The sequence below is a fragment of the Apus apus genome, chromosome 11 (genome assembly GCF_020740795.1).
Source record: "Apus apus isolate bApuApu2 chromosome 11, bApuApu2.pri.cur, whole genome shotgun sequence".
NCBI classification, from domain to species: domain Eukaryota; kingdom Metazoa; phylum Chordata; class Aves; order Apodiformes; family Apodidae; genus Apus; species Apus apus.
The window spans coordinates 2,152,561-2,170,784 of NC_067292.1; the positions used below are offsets into that span (position 1 = coordinate 2,152,561).

At 37.4% G+C, this 18,224-nt stretch overlaps 1 protein-coding gene across 5 annotated transcripts in view; it reads right to left on the reverse strand.

Moving 5' to 3' along the window:
• The window catches only part of BANP (BTG3 associated nuclear protein), a 135,913-nt gene that overhangs the window by 104,348 nt on the left and 13,341 nt on the right, over positions 1-18,224 (reverse strand). For all 5 annotated transcript variants that reach the window (XR_007890598.1, XM_051629556.1, XM_051629557.1 and 2 more), the window contains 2 exons: positions 17,274-17,473; positions 391-513 (listed from right to left, as the gene is read on the reverse strand). Coding sequence is in view for 4 of the 5 variants with exons in the window: in XM_051629556.1 (XP_051485516.1) it covers positions 391-513; positions 17,274-17,473 (323 nt within the window). In the remaining variant the exon portion in view is untranslated. The remainder of the gene's footprint in view (positions 1-390; positions 514-17,273; positions 17,474-18,224) is intronic.

Consider the following 18,224-nt stretch of genomic DNA (forward strand, 5'->3'; position numbering starts at 1 on the left):
AAAACATATGATTTAACAACAGTTTCCACTCAGAATCTCCAGTTCCACTGAATTTAAAACTTGCTTTAGATGTAAAAATTCTAACAAGCCTTCCTGGGCTGCTGCATATTGTTTCTTCCACTGGTTACAGATGTTGGCATGTTCCCACCTGATCAGGCACCCGTGAAAACAACATGCAGCTGTGGACACTCTGTCAGCTAACACCGACATGATCCTCCAGGGTGTTCTCTTCTCATCGAGAGTGAGGCAGAACTGTCAGCCAGTTCAATGATTTCGTCCCCACTATTACCTAAAACATTCCTCATTTTGCACTTCAGACTGCTGCAGGGAGGGATACTGAGCTATCAAAAGAGGGAATGAAGGGGAAGCATCCCAGTAACTGCTACTAACTTGCTAAGGATGTTTTCCAGAGAATCCGCTGCTCTGCTCAATGGCTCTTCCTGCCCAACCATCTTGGCTACAATTGAATTCTGCCGGTCATTGTTCAGTATCACTGTGGTCTGAGGGACAACACTACAAGACAAAAATCAGAGAGGAAAATGGAATGTAAAAGAGTAAACCTTATAAATAATACATGAACAAAGTCTTATGGCTTCAACAGTGCTTCAAAACAGAGACTGCTCCTCAGCGCTTGCTCCCAGCATCGCCGTTATGTATCAAATGCTAGAGTTGGTAATCCATCAAATTTGACATCTGTACCATTTCAAGTACTCAAAATTCTTCCAGAGGACAGATGGCTTCAATGGAATTATATGAAAGTCCATGACCCCTGTCAAAGTGATAAAGAATTCATCAACTCAAGATCCACAGGAGGAAGTCTGTAAAACCACAGCTCCAACGAGCCACCAAATTCTTGTCTTCAAAAGTCCAAAGTGAGTCTTTTCAGAGATACTATGGCCAAAGTACATGGTAACGTAGCATTTCTAGTAGGATAATTCCTAGGAAAAAAAATGTAAAAGCATTGCAAAATTGGATGGGCTTAGTTAAAAAGCAAGCACTGTTTTCCAGGGCTAAAGGCTTTTGGAGAGCGGGGAGACAAAAGTGGTACCAGAGGCATCAGAGCAGGGCAGGGAGAGACAAGCAGTTTAAACAATGACAAGAGTATTTCTTGTGTGCATTTTACATATCAAAAAAAGTATAAAACAAGAGAAAAGCATTTAGTGTATGAGAAACCAGAAAGCCTTCCCTATCAATCATGACAACAATGTAGAAGGCAATAACTAGAGCAGCGTTGCACAGAAAAACAGTCTGTACTATAATGCAAAAGCAAACATGAAGTAAATAATTGTTTCCAACATGTGGCTTATCACTCAATTTGGTTTAAGATATTACCACCATTCTTATCACACCATTACTCAATCTTCTAAGGCATGGTTTTGATATTTAAGACTGTTTCCACTGTGCTCATGGTAAACTTTATGACAGAACTAAGAAGACAGTTTGTGTTTTCTTCTTTCTCTCTGCTTCCAACAGTAAATAGCCTACTATTGTTCTTACTGCTCCAACATCTCAAACGTGACTGATGGTCATTTATTTTTCCTAACTGTATTCCTTGGCTAATTGTTGAAACACAGATTAAGCAAATCTGATGTCAGCAACTCTGTTTATTTCAGCTGCAATAGAGTGCCTGCTTCCTTGAATATTCATACGTCTACACAAGACTTTAAACACTACAAAAATCCATCAGTAAGATCTAGAGAAAAGATAAGGAACTGTCATAAGAGCTAACAACAAATGGATCTCGACTTTGGCATGGGTAAAATGACTGACCACAGGTTTTTTGGATACAAAAGGCCTCAGGGCCTTATGCCCTGCCCGCCCTCTCACACTAATTGCATCTGTTGCTAGCAACAAATGGGATTCCTCATGGACTGCCAAATAGATTGCAAACCTTGAGGAGCTCTGGAAGATGTTTGATTCATCATAGACAAGAACAGAGTGTACTATAGCTTTCTGTGGCTGTGTGAAGTTCAAATTGCATTAAGCAATACATGGGGGGGTTTTGTTGGATTTTTTTTGTTGCTCTCTAGAGTACAATGGTTTATGATGCCTTCATAGTCACCTTTTCAACATTTTCCCCACTATCAAGAAGGAAACAATCCACACAATTCTCCCTAAAAAAAAAAAAAAGGCAACTTCTGTCTATTTTCTTAATGCCAGCACTGCATGTTTTAAGAAAAACACATGAAATACTTGATAAAATACTGATCCCTGGCAATGCTGGCAGTTGAGAAGCAATACACGTTCTCGTTATATTTCCCAAATAGCTGCGTTTGAAGTTTTTACAGGCCAGTTTAAAATGTTTAAGAATTTTACACTTCTTTTTAGACAATGTTCTTTATCACCATCTTTCTTACAATCACTTCTGAAAGCCTGTTTAAAATGTCACTTACCAAAGCTTATTTTTAATGAACACTCTGAATAATTAATTTCAGCTGTAGAGATAAATGCAATAAAATTACATTTATAAAGTCCTTATGATTTTGCTCCTATTAAGTTTATATTTGAAAAAGAGTCTTGGCACTAAAATGTGACATAGAATAAGGAGGAGGTTGGGGGATTTTTATTCAGGTTTTTTTTTAAAGAATACTCATGTTTAAGGCAGCCAAACTAGAGCGTGAGCTGGATGGCACATGGCTAATTTAAGCCAGTGTAAAATAGGGAAATTCTTTTCTACAACCCACCAGCAGTGACTTATCTCCTCTTCAATGCACCAATGTATGTTCAAACTTAAATGCATAGAAGTTTTTTAGATTTACCCCTAAACAAATACCCATGAAACACACTGGCACCTCTCTAAGGATGAACCTTTTTCTCAGTTAGTAGAGTGGATTATTCACAGGAAAAACCCACCTTCACTGTTGTTTTGGGAGGAGCCACTAAGTAAACATTTCACTGACATGTATCTCCCTGGCTGTACAGCACTAAGGCACAACTGTAACAAGCCACAGCAACTGCCAAATTGTCCATCAGTTGTTCTACAGTTGGAAATTAACTGTTACCAAGTTGTAAGGGTTCAAAGAATCTATAAAGCAGTGTGGAGAGAAAAGCGAGTCACAGGCACTGAGAACAGCTAAAACAAGTATTTGGAAATGTTTAACACAGCCCAACAAATCTACAACCACCCATGAACCTTTTTCAGGGATTAACCTGGCTAAGGAGGAACTCTACATCTACTTTGAAAATAAATTAATCAAGTTTCTTATCCATTACCAGGCATCATTAGACTCCAATGTGCACAAAGAAGAAATTGATATCCGTAAGATTCCCTGCAGGTACAGGAATGTCCTTCCCAGTAACTTTTCTTTGAGATGTTCTCTTTTCAGATTCATGTATTTATTTTAAAAAGTTAAAGGTGATAAATCTGCTGCATATACATGAAATTAAACAAAGAATTCTATGTGAAGTTAAATTATTGGGCCATCCTGACAAAATCCATTATTAAAACTCCTTACAGCCTAGAGTATTTTCATCCTGGATTATTCTAATTTCTTTTTTTTCAGTCTGTATATCTCATGATTAAGATGAATCAACTTTAATCATTACTTAGATACTAAAAATGTGGAGAACAAAAATCACAAAAGAGAAGGAGAAAAGCTTCTGATACTCACTTGGATAACCAAGTGAAGCAACTCTTTCTATGAGCACTGCCAGTACTATTCTCATGAAGATGGAAAGAAAATATGAAATGGGGTCAGGAGTTCTTCAGAAACCCAGTGTTATTGCATAGGCTTCAGTACTTTCCATTTGTGTTCACATATTCCTTTCCCCACAAGCATTAGAACTTGGAGAGACTGGTTCTGCAATTTGCCTATTCTTGGACACAACTTAGTACAAAATTTAAAATGCACACAACCTACAGATATTATTGCATTTGGGGATATTTATTTTTTTTTAAATGCTGTTTACCAAATAATTCAAGTAACAGGTGATTTTTTTTTTTTAATGAACACACTAGAGAATTATTTTCAAGTGTGCATATTCAGCCTCTGATTATTTTTTTTTTTAAATACAAAAGGATGTTCTATGTTTTGCATAAGAAAATTGCTGCCAAAGGTAATTTTCAGTATGGAAAACGTGTGACTCATAGATATGATCATTAGTCTTAACTGTTGGGTTTTCACTGCCAATAACCTGTCAATCACACTGAATGCAGCCAGTGACATATAAGAACTTCTGGCAACACCAGGACCATCATCTCCTCCTCTTCCCAGATGAGGTTTTCATTTAGAGAGAAAAACAAAGCAAAAGAAACTGCCACTTCTGTCTTCCACAAGGTACAGGATCAAAAGCATTTCTCCAAATGGATGAAAATGACTTGCAGGAAAACTTGGACTGAAATGTTCAGACAAGTTATTCTTCCTGTTTTCTTAGACACACTAATATACACCAGTTAATGGAATAATTATAGCAGTGCTCAATCTGTTAAAGAAAAGAGAGTCCTCTGTTTAGACCATTCTGAGCCTCTTTTGCAGATGTGAACATCTGCAAGTGGGTAAATAAGAGCCTGGAGACAGAGCTCAGCTTAGATACATCTGCTGAGCCCCATCCACAGCACTGCTGTGTCCTGCCTGTACAACAGTGAGTGGTCACTGCAACACCCACACAGCGTGTGCTGTTCTCTGGAGGGCAGAGCTCCTGGGGACACCATTCGCATCTTCCTCCAGCAGAGATATATTAGGAGGAGATGCAAAAAGAGAGGGGATCAGGAAGGCAGGAGCTGGAGTTACTGCTGGCACACTGCCTGTACTAAAGGTCTCCAGCCAAACACAGCCTCAAGGAAAGCAAGCCTAGGAAAGAGACCTTGAAATCCAGTATTTTCCAGTTTACTGCTGGGGCAACCATGAAGACTCAAATGTACAGCTCATGCATGTGTGGGGGTCTCAGGAGGAATATTATATTTAGCCCTACCACTAATAAAATCTAAATGTTTTGCAAATTATACAGAAAAATACCATTTTAGAAGTGTGCTGTTTTCCTTCGTTTTTATTTTGTTAAATCTTTTACTAACACCTATGTCCATCTGTAGGAACAGCCATTCTTTGGATCTTTTCATTGCTATTTAGGAAGATAATGTTAAAGTACTCCTTCCTCTTCATGAGATCTTGCTTCCTTTGCCTTCTGCACATACAGTTAAGATTCCCTAACCAAACAGGAATGAGAAAACCAACTTATTAATTTACACTGGGATACACATGGTATGCATGAACAAAACCACAAACCAGCAAAGCATACACAAAATTACATTGAAGCTATGCCAAAATAAATGAATGCAGCTCCTCATCTCCTAGGATGCAAACTTGCCAACAACCAAACCATTCACCAAGATGAAGACTGAGGGGACCTACAGTAGGGCTGAAAGCTGTAGGGACACCTGAACAGTTAAAGTTCTCATGTCCCTAAACCATGTACTTGCCTAGTCACAGCCAATTGCCAGAAAAGCAGCAGTGCTATCCATCATTTTCAGTAAGAGTTCAGCCATCAAAAATTATCTTTGGATTCTTTGCATCTGGAACATCACATAAGAGCAGACATTATAAAGACAGCCCTAATGATTAGGTCCTGTGAGAAGACAAGCCAAAGTACACCAGCCATCACCAGAGAGTGATTCATGGATCTGAAAACTGAGAAAGCTGTAATCAATTTATAATAAAGATAAAGCAAATCCAGCATTTATTAACACATACCCTTCACAGTTTAACAGCATCAAATTTTCAGCTCCAATAAGTAAGAGCCAGACATTTCCCAAGTTACAAAATACATCTCTATAGAGCTTATTGTACTCAGCCTTACTTAAGAGAGCCTCTGAGTTGGCTGACAACCTGAGAGCCACGCATCACGAGCTTTAAGACCAAGTTTATCAACCAATTTTAAAAGCTGTTAAAACCTGTTGTGGATTAATTCTGCTCTGAGAAAAGCTAAACAAACCAGTACAGCCAAGTATAACCATTCATAAACAACCCCCATTTCCAACTAGTTTGCCAACTAACCAACAGCCAGATAATGCTACAAGTGACCCAAAGAACCTTCCACTTGAAGAGTCAGGATTTTACACCTCTATGGGTAACAAAAGCAACTTCACACCCTGCTGTCCTTTTTCAAGAAAGGAAAAAAAAACAATGTCTCTTCTTTTGATCATACTGAAACTGCATCAAAATTAAATAGTGAAACAGGCTCCAAAGAACCTTTTGGCTTAAAAAGATATACAAAAGCAGCAAAACCCAGTGCTCCCAGACCATGTGTAAGTGAAACAACTAGGACTGAAAAATACTGTAGCAGAAATTACATGAATTATCTGTCTTCCACCTTTGGTTATGGAGAAGGACAGGGTGTAATTAACAGGTTAATACAAATAGCCTTAAAGATAAATACTCATAAAAATACAACAGCATATATCTCTTTTTTTGTTGTTATTAAGACAGTATGGAAAGAAATTTATAGTTACCCTTTTTTGACTTTTATCTCCCTGAAGTATGTAAGTAGTAGTAGTGCAGCCTACTGGAGGTTGTGTTAAACATGACAAGAAAATGACAGACAGTCATTTTCCCTAACAAAATGTGTAGGCTTGACTTATCTTAAACACAGTTTCTATGAATGAAATTACTACTGCAGGTTTAGTACTAAAATAGAAATTGCTTTATGTTTATAAAACACTGTATGAAACAAGACTTTGAATCCTTTATTATGTAATGAGCTACTTCTACATTTCTTTTCCAAATTTTCTTACAAACTCTAATACCAGCACAAGTCTGACTTACGTGGCACTAGAAGTTCGGGGGTGAAGGAAGCAGCATTAATAAACATGAGTTACAGTAACTGAAGCCTCAATAGTCACCAGATAAACTGCAAATAAATACATTCAGTTTCTGCAAACGGAATTCAAACACAGAGCTCTTGCAGAGCCAATTCATTAATCATTTCCATCGTGTATTTCTGCTTTTCTTCTTTTTCATCATTACCCAACCAATGATGTACACTGGCCACCACACATATTCTTACAGAAAGGCCAAGGATGCTGCTACCCTGAGAACTGGTACTAAACCTTAATTTCCATTATACCCTGAAGGGATGTTAAAGAAACACCACTCTTAACTTTTTACAAATAATACAATTTTAAAAGTTATTATGAGCAGATTTCCTGTCTTACACTCCACCCTGCAATATGGAACAAAGAGATTGAGCTAAAGATATGCAAAAATGTACAGTTCCACAGAAAAGAAAAATTCTGTTTGGAAAGACATTCAGATTCCAAACTGTGTGTTTTTGAAGTTTGGAAATGTATCAGTTAAATAGCATCTGCTGCCAAACAAAGCAGATGGAAGACTGGCTCTTTGCCATCTTACCAACCTTGCCGAGACCTTGCTAGATGTTAGACTGTTTCATCTTTTGGAAACTCTTAAATCCATCCATAGCTCTTTTCTACCTCTCTTGAAGTAAAGCTAGGACTCTCCCAAAACACTGCAGGTTATTTCTCTTAAAGTTGTACTACTGTGTGTTATTTTCCATAAGCAGCAAGACTGGTTGTTTTTGCAACTCTAAAAAATAGTATTACTGGTACTTCAACTGGGTGTAAGCTGGTGTGCAAACTATTTTGAAACACAAATTTCTGTCATTTCCAAAGGAAGATGAAGACTTGCCCCCTTTGACCACAAATTGCCTGGCTGCTCTCCTCTTCATTCACTCTTCTGCTCACAGAACTAAAACCCTCAACTTAAGGCACAAGTTTCCAGGGAGTGCTCTTAATACTGAATTTTCAAACTCCCAAGCATCTCCAGAGACTGGAACCTTAAAAATATTTAAATTCTCACAACTGGAATTCAAACTAATATATAAGGCTTTTCTGCCCCCTTCTGTTTATTATATGTTTGATAGATTAGTCAAAATATATACTATCTAACATCCACTTCCAGGATCTGGTGTGCTGCTTCAAATATATGAAGATATTTTAGAGTTTCACCAAAATACAATCTTAATAATAATTGTCATCAATTTTACAACATTCATGAGGTAAAACGCGTCCACTTTCATTAAACGCAATAATTATTTTCAGTTGTTTACTTAGGAAAAAGGAAAAGCATGAGCCATATGAAGGCATCTGTCCTGAACCAGATTTCCAGTCATGCACCCTTTACTTTTATTTCTTGACTGCAATAGCTGGCTCTGCTCACAGAACTGAGGTAACTGTTCTGCTTTCCCCAGAATTCATCTCACATGACCTTACAGGGGCTGGCAAGGGAGTAGGTTAACCCTGATTTTCATGACTATAACTGGTTTTAAATGTTCTTAGACACTAATGACACTAGGAAATGTCCCCCTAATCTGTGCATAAAACTCCAAGCATTTGTGATCCCCAGGTACACCTCTTTTTTCATTCCCAGTCACCGTTACAATTAGAGGGTGTTGATTTCTAAAATGTCTTTGACACAAGGGGCAAATTCTGTGTGCATTCACTTCTCTAGGTTTTTAGCTTATTACTATGAATAGCAACATATTAGACCACAAGGGAATAGACACAACTGCCTTTCTGGTTTGGGTGCCACAGCTTTCACGTAAGGTTTTTCTTTACACAATTAAAGTAAAAGGTTTCAGGTGCAGAACAAAGTTTCTATTTATTAGCTAAGTGGGAATAAACAAACTGTTTACCCACGTGGTTCAGAGCAGACAGATTATTTCCAATGCTTTAAGCCTCCTAATTTAAAGGATTTCACATTTATCATGGACTAAGTGTAGCAACCAAGAAACCTTACTCTGTGATTACCTGGCAAACAATAAACATTAAGCCTTACAACACATCTACAGAACCAAAACCTTTGTCTAAAACTTGAAGGAAGTTTATTACCTAAGATTTTATTTTCAATGTATACTGCTGAAAATCTTAGCATTATATTGAAGAATTCAAAATGTTATCTTTCTAAAAATAGTATTTCTAGTATTTCAAGACTCACAGGCACATTTTAAACACTGCCACCACAACTGAAAAGATCCAAGCCACACATTTTGCATCTATTTCTCAGACCTAACCAGGCTAGGCTCTCATTTTAATCATTGGACTACTATAAATGATATTTCATCAGAAGCCATTAACTTCAGCAAAATTGGATTTGGAAGAATGAATCAACACAGTTCAAACCTTGGTCAGTTTGAAAAGTTTTGTAGATCAAGTTCCATCCTGTACATGCATGAATTATTGAACTCTACAAAATACAGATGAAATGTTGGTATTAAATTGTTTTTTCAATTCCATAACTGACCTTGCACACTTAACCTAAATGCAATCTGGGAGTTATACATTGTTTCTGAATTTATCAAATCGCACCAACAAATTACTAAACACTTGGCTCCTCAATATCTTAGTGCAACAATAATGGAATGTGAAATTCCAATGAGAACATTGCTGTACAAGCTTCTCAAATCCAAGATGCCATTTCTCCTCAATCCTGTGTGAATTGTAACTCCCAATCATGACGGAAGTAGGCATAAAATCTTCATGAACTGATGGTTTGTCACAAAAAAAATCTTCACTTGCTGATGGTCTGGGACAAAAACTTGCAACAGACATCTAGTAGGGCAAGCTTAACCTCAAAATACCCAGGTCTCCAGCATAAATGTCCCAAAGCAAGAACTACCGCTGTTTGCAGCACTGCTGCTGTAGATATTGAAGGATACAGCAAATAACAATAAAAATCAATCATTAGAGTCCTTAAACTATTTTCAATAGAAAGTTGCAATGATTCTAAATATAATGAATGGCAAAAGTCCAGTTAATTCATTGCAGATACTTCTACATGAAATGTATGCTTCAATGCACATAATATAAAAATACTTAAATCAGTATTATTATTGCTGTGTGGAGCTAGAATCAATCCCAACATGTTGAGGCTGACAAGTTCTTGTGACAAATTAGGAGACTTTAGAAAGCATTGCCATGTTTTTCAGCAAATCAAAAATGTCAAGGTTTTGTGGTTTTTTCATACTGCAGCTCAAGAAACTAATACTGTGCAGTCCTGGAGAAAGAAATAAGGGTTGACATCCAACCAAGTAACTCCTTTATTTGATTAGGTCAGTTTCATAAACTGAATTTTTTAATACAAGACAGAACGATAATTTTCTGATAAATGTGTCTACTATACCTCAAGAAGGTATTTGGGTTTTTCATCTATCCACCTCCACATTTCAAGCCACAATGACTCTTCCAGGCTAAAATACTGCTTATCACTTGCTGCCATCACAAGGTGTGAGCAATTTATTTCCTTCCTTTAAAAAAACCTTAGAAAACATAATTCACACATTCACCATGATACACAGATGCGTGTGTTTACACATGGATGCACGTGTAGGAATCCCCTTTATCACCTGCTTTGCAGCAAGAATTAAAAAAACAAAAAAAACCAAACCCAAAAAACAATAGATCATAGAACTGAAAACAAAGGCCCAAAAAGGCATGAAAAGTAACAGCCCTGTGAAAACCAACCTATGCGAAGTTCGAATTCTGACTCCCACTTTTGCTTGTATTTTTGTGTGCTTTGAAAAAACCTCGAGCTTCTCAACAACAACAAAAAAAAAGTCATGAAAAGGAGTAAAATCCTCTAAAGCCATAAAGTTTTAATGATGATCTTTACATGCTGTTAATATTGACTTTGTTCCCTAATTGTGAGTGTGCCCGAAATGAACATGGTGAAAAAATAGATGACAGACAGTTGTGCCATTTTCTTTCAACCCCTTCAATGCCCAGACATAAACAGACTGGAGGTGCATGAAAGAGCTGTTCACACAGGCCAGCACAACCACTGCAACTCTTCATGAAACAAACCCCTTAATTTTACACAGAACTTTTACTGGCTGAAGCTACAAACTTGAACTGGTAATTTAAAATAAATGTTTGCACACAGTACCCATGACTGATGACGGAAGTGACAGGGAAAGGTTAATTTCTTGATAGCACATGGTCAAGTCCAAACAGTGACAAAAGTTCATCTGTGTTTCTGTCAGCCACTCCTAGACTTAAAGGTTTGCACTGAAGACACTGCTGGTTGAGGCCCCAGAAAGAAGCTCTAACATAAGTTGCAGTGAAGGATAAATAAACCTGGCTTATAGAACATGGCAAGAATTCCTGAAAGCCTGATGAACTCCAAAGTTTCTCCAAATAAAACCTTTCTAATAATATATTCTGATTAACATCCTCGATCTCTGACTGTATTTTCAAGACATTCTGTGTAACACTCCACTCCCTCACACCCCCTAAAACAGAGCTTAATTTTACATTTTGTGCTGAGCTGCCTGCTGACTTGTCTTGAGGGCTGAATCTGCTTCCAGGGAAATATTTTTTCAGGCCTGGAGTTCCGTGCAGGAGATCAGGCTCGCAGCACACAGAGTAATGTACCTGTGCCTTGAGAGAAACCATAGACCATACATCTCCAAGGACACTACACCCCTCAATATATGCTTTATTTTAAACAAGCCTAAAAATTTTACTGCAAATTGAGGGTCTTCAGACACAAAGAGGGTGTATTGCCAGGAGGGAGCAGTTAGCTCTTAATTTCAGTTTGACAGTAACAATATTAATATCACATTAATGTTTACAATGTTAACTTGTTCCTTTTAACTTTTTTAAAGGGAATAAAAGTTTGCCGTAAATTAAACTTGGATAACGTTTTACATCACCTGATGAGTTATAGTATCAACTGCTGCAAACGTGGGAAAGAGCTTAACTTTATACTGCAAAGACTCAACAGCCACTTTTTAGAGATAGAATAATAATTCTTCAGTTCTTTTTAAAAGCCTGGATTAGCATAGTAGGATAGTTTATTATAATCTATTAAAATCCTTATGATAAAAATTCAACAAAAAAGAAGAAGCTACTTAACACTTGATAATACAAAATGAGGTTGGTCAGGGGGTTTGTAACTCACAGGAAAAAGGGAATACACAAAAATATAGAATTCTAGCTATTTGGTTTTAACACCAATACCTACGTGGTCTCTACTTTAATGTTACCATTATAAAGGCTCAAGGGAAATATCTGAACAAAAGAAAAATTCCATTTACCTATGAGTTTCCATATTTCATCAGAAGCACTTCTATTATTAAGCATGAAGAAAATACCAATTTTAAATTTAAATCCTCTCCAAAACTAATATATTTTCAAATTGTTCTCAATTACATCTATTTACTCAACAAAAATGTCCAAAGTATCAGAGCAGAATTGTACTAAGTGGTATTTGCAGAAAATACCCATAAAAACAAATAGTGGAGAGTTCTGTGAAACCCAAACAAATTCCTGTGTTATCTGAAGCAATCAACCTTAACCATTAATACTTGGGCTTACCCACTCAGAAAAATGATTAATAGAAAGAGGTTGACAAAAATAACACTGGCTCTGGACTGAAATCTTTCAGATGAAATATTTTCTTCAAAACATGGATAAAAGATTTTAGTTGCACTGTCACACTGTGTGTTCATCGATTTATAAATCTCAAGACCCGGGGCACATGCTAAATTTCAAACTTATCATTTGAGGCTGCCATACTGACAGGCCATCAGGCATTGCACCAGTTCTCCCATCCAAGAAACTTTCAGCAGCTCCTGGAACTTTTGACCAGCATGGTACCTCATAAAGAACAGAAATGAGAGGTTTTTAATAGCCACACTGCCAGGAAATGTTGCAGACAGAGGAAGAGAGACAATCACTTCCTGGATGGAAAAGCAGGGCTGGACAAATGCTGCACAAATCTAGACAAATCTCAGAACACCAGGACAATGGGCATACTCCCTTGACTAATTTATTACATTATTTTGCTACTGCTCTTGGCTGTTCTCAAGCCTCATATAGGTGAACACAACTCTCTGCAATCTAACAATTTTTGCCATCAATGCTACCATTTCCAGAATCTTCTGACAGCCTTTTTTCCAATTTTAAAAACTCTACTAACACTATGTCTTTGTAGGTAACCCTGACAACCACATATTTTTAAGCAGCAGCCACTGAACACTGGGGAAAGGCTTTCTAAAAGTCTTTATTCTTTCCTCCCCCCCCAAAGAAAGTTTAACATCATACAGTTTCTCCAATCCCAACTAATACTTTGCATTCTCATGACCAAATCTGACAAAAAGAGGTCCAAGGTATATTAAACACCTGCTAAAATCTGGGGCTGGGGTAAGGACCAGCAGCTACCAGCTCCAGCAGTCATATATGCTACTATCCTGGGCATGGCAAGGAAGATTTCCAAATCCCACAGCAGGGACATCACAGACCACACAGGAAACACGAGGCTTATCCAGTGAAAAGGCAGAGGGCACATGACAAAACCTGTATGAAACTATGCTTAATTCTGCTTTTCTTGAGATGATTTACTGACATACAACAGGTCCAAGTTTTTCCATATTTTTTATGGCCTATTGCTCCTTCCCCCCAAAACAGTTTACAAATGTCTTCCTTTCCAAAGAAGCCTTCTCCTGTTAAGTTTTTGCTGTAGCTTAATCTTTGTACTTGGAGATCTAAAAGTTAGCCAATTGTTCCTCTGTATCTCAACTGCTCGTACAAATTATTCATTACACACCACCAAGGATCTTTTTCTTCCTTATCTGCACTGCCATTAACTAGTATATAATGAAGTACCATAGCAGTGCATCATAATAAATAAGAACAAAAGAATTGAGAGCACCATCCAGCTTTCATGAAGATGTACTTAGACAAAATATCAAGAGCAGCAGACAGCACAGAAATTATATTTCTGAATTCAACATTTCCTAGCTTTCCAAGAAACATCAGCAAGCCATCAAAAATCACATACTCAGAAAAGGATGTTGGAGAATTTCCACACATATCATTCCTTGTGTGTTTAATAGAGACAGCAGAATGAGAGTCTCAAATGCCCTGCATTTCTGTCCTGGGAGCTAGTAACATGGGGTGGTTCCTGATTTATTGCAAGTCTCCTTGAACACTTCTGCTTCATTTCCCTAATAAGAATTTTTAAAAACTTGGAAACCACAGCTTGGAACCAAACCAGTATGAGTTAGCCCAATAAATCAACATGTTCAGTTTACTAGAAAAGACAACTTATCACCAAATGTAAATCTGACAACTGTTACAAAGTGAGACTCCGGCCTCTCTAACACAGCTGTATGGACAGATTACACTTTATCACTTCATTTTATAAGCAGCCAGTGCAGAGTGCTGCAAACAGCAGAAAATTCCACATCATGGTCAAGGCAGGCCATGGTGCATAGCTCTGGATTCAGTTGGTACCTACACAATTCCAACCACAAGATGACACAGAAGAAAGTTCTTCTGTCCAAGCTGTCCTGGTCCTCATCACATGATGACCCCAAGCATCTTTCAAATTGACAAGGCTTAGGAAATTAATTTAATTTTAAAAGCACAAATAACACCAAGTAATCAAACTGTGTGAATTTATAATGCACAGCTTACACACTTCACTGTGTGCACTGCTGTAAAACAAATTTTGATTATGTTAAATCTGCATCAAATTAATGCAAGTAACTGAATTACCAGAAAAACTATAAACAAAATTCATTATAGTGTGGAAGACAAAAGACCTCAAACCCTAAGGCTTTTACTGAAAAAAGAAGGAGAGTCTGCTTCACTGGCAGTGTAGCACCATCTGGTCGAAATGCTTTTGCTAACTACAAAATTTTTAAGAGTGGCAAACCCAGTATTATTGTAGTGGCAGAAGGAGAAGAAGGAGCTTGAAGTATCTCATTCAGAATCTGAGAATCACTATCCAAAATCCTAACTCCTGCTGGCAACCCTCCACTGCCATCTGCAACCTTAGGGGAAGGAGGAACAATACAGAGTTGATACAAGAGAGCAGCCCATGCAGGCTTTAATTGGAAATTATCAACAAGTGATAAAGGTTTTTATGAATGAGAGACAGAGAATCCTGTTAAACACTGAAATGGAAGTGATACTAATGCCAACTTAAACACATACACCCCTAATTATTTTCTTTTGAGTCATATAGGCCATAGACTGTGGAAAGAACAAAAAGCCCTCAGTGCTTTATTGGCAAGATGCATTTGATAATGTGCAACTTCCTACCAAAACTAACAAATATTTGGGGCAGAAAATCTCAGACTTCAAAACTTCTATCTAAATTATTATCAGACTGTCTGAGCAGCTGTCATAAATGTCTACATCCAAATCAAAATATTAAACACCAAGCTTGCCATTAACACACACAACAGATTTCCAGTGCTTACAGAGATTAAAAACAACTAAAAAACCACACCACCTCCGGTCTGAAAAATCCCCTTAGAAACTCAAAATAGTACAATTTACAGAAGAAAGCATTCACTGAATATGAATTAATAGATTCCCAAAGGGGTCGTGTATTTCTGAAAATGTTTTTGAAGCCCTTTGTGCACAAACCTCAGTAAGAAGTTGAAGATGTCTAATATTATGACCAAAAAAAAAAAATTACAGATATAAAAAAGGTTCATTGAGAAATAATTGTAGCCAAAGAGTATTTAGAGAAAGCACTGGTTTAATATTCTAGTTACTTGCTCTGTGATCCAATGAGTTATTCCATTTACTTACTTTATTTTGATTCAGAACTTAGCAATAATTGACTTCTGAAATGTATGACTGGGAAGCCTTTAAACACCCAGGCAAGTGTAGACCCAACACCTTTTTAAAGAAAAATTAAATAGAAAAAGGCAGAAGGAGGACGTCCAAAGGTCAGTACGTTCATCACCAGCAGAAGAACAAAGACCAATAAAGGAATTCTCAACTGGGGTCCAGCCATTGCACTGGGACATCTAAAAAGGCAAGTTGTGTTGGCGAAGTTTGAGGACATCAGTAGTTCCTAACTGGACGGGTGAGTGTTAAAGGAGCAAAAAGCACTCAAACATACACTGAAAATAAAAAGGACATTTGGACTTTCAAAACAGAGATCAAGGAACACACTGGTTTCTGTATAATTTTAGATTTCTAAATATCAATGAGGTATCTTGAGATTAGCCTGCATCCCACCGAAGTAATTGCTCTCAATGACCAGTTGTGAGGTAAATCTGCATTATGCAACAGGTCCAGCTATGTGAGCAGTGTTTCCCTCTTGCATAAAATCTCCAACATTCAGCTCTCAGGGTAGTAAGGTTATCCTTCATCCTGTTGCATAAATGCTGAATGATACCATAACAAAATGTGATTACCACCCTGAGATAATTGTATTTCTCTTAAAATACTTATTTCCTGAAAGTGAAAGAAAAAAAAATATATCAGGTAGCAAGTAGTGGCCTAGTACACAAAAGGTAACATTTGTGATGAGTTGATTATTTTTCCTTACTGCACATGGATGAGTCCCACAACATAAAGCAAGGAATCATTTTTTTTCTGTAGAGCTCTAGAGTAATGCACCTGAAACACTGCACTAACATACCAAAAATACATTCCAAGTAATTTTCAGATATTGAGAAAGTTCAGAGAGTGATGAAAAAGATCAGAAGATGGAAAAATAGACTGATAAAAGATTAATTAAGTTAGTATATCTTGACTACAGTGGCATGACATTAAAGCTGCCTATGCACCTTTGTAAAGGAGAATAAAAAGTAATTATTTAGAGGAGTACTAATTTTTTTTGTAGCTATAGAAAGAGGAATGAGGAGGGAGAAGCTGTTAGACAAAAAAGTCTTTTGATAAGCCTATTTCTCTGGCTGGAATGATCTCCATGGTAAAATGACATGCACACCAAGATTCAGGTATGTATTAGGCAACTCATACATAAAGGTGCTGCAGGTGAAACCTGCTCTTTCATCAAACTGGGTTAGATTATTTAAAAGGTTTTCCATCTCCAACTTCTAACCCCAAAATAAGCACAGATATTCTAGAAAGAATCTTTAGAAAACAAGCACATAAACCAAAATCTATTGTATTTCTAGGGAATTAAAGTAAACAAGAAGCAATTAGAATGATGAACTCATTAAGTCAAAACCGCCACATAAATAAAAGTAAAGCAAGTCTAAAAAGTCTGCCCAAAACAGGTGATGAGACTTTTCCAGAGGATGGATGAGTCAGTCTGGTTTAAGTCAAAATGAAATGTGGAAATAGCTGCAAACTGTCTACCGACCAGTGGCTCATTTTAACTAACATCACAAAACTGGTACAAAAATTACCTTCCAGGTAAATTAATTCTGCATTCATAAGCAACACACCAAGCTCTTGACAGCTGTACAGAAAGCTGCAAAGCTGGATGCCAAAGAAATGGATTGACTTTATTTTTAGAAGCACTTTGATGAGCAAGCTGCTCTTTTCTTACCATCGGACTTTATTGCACGTCTGCGTAGCGCCAAGAGGAGAACCTGCCACCATGGGGACTTGGATGGGGCTGTGCTGTTTGTTCATGACAAGATCCAACTTCTCTTCCAGTGATTTACAGGTAGCCTCTAGTGCCAGCAGCTTTGCCTCAATGCTATCCAACCGCAGGCATATTGTCTGATTAATGGAATACAGGAATGACTAGAAAGAATGCAAAGGAAACTGATTTTAAAGACTCACGCATTTATCTTCAGCAACATACACAGAAGGAAGCTCCAGATAAATGTGACTGGAAAACCTAGTGACAAAATTCAGCCACATACAAAACTGATGACATCCAGGAGCTCTCAGATTTGTCCAGATCTTTATTTAGAAGCCAAAAGCATCTGAGCCAAACACATTTTCACCTAAGCACTTTGTTAGTATGATTTCATAGACCACAAAGTCATTTTAAAGGACTTGCCAAAGCCTTTCATTCAATACATGTAAAAACAAAAGGATTATCAATCTATGAACGCATTGTCCTGGATAAAGTTAAATAAGATTTGTTGCCCAAACCAATAAATTCAGATGATTACAGTGGAAATCATAACAACACAAATAACCTCAGAGATAATTAATGCCACTCACTTAAGTTTTCTCCTGAGCAGCAAATCAAGGAAAGCGAATAAATAAAATCTGTTTTCCTAAGCAATTTTATTCAAAAGAAAGCATCCTGTACTTAGTTTATTTTGGGAAAAATCGCCATTAAAGGGGAAGGAAACACACGTCGCCCTTTGCAAGCAGCGACTCTGCCACCTCGTGGCCCTCCGTTACAACTTACACACCTAATCAAGCTGGTTTGCAGCACTGCTCCCCCGGTGCTCTTTCAGTTAACAGACCTTCAATTTCTATGACCATTTCAAAAATACAGAATTACACGCTACTTAATGTGTATGGCATTAAAATACCA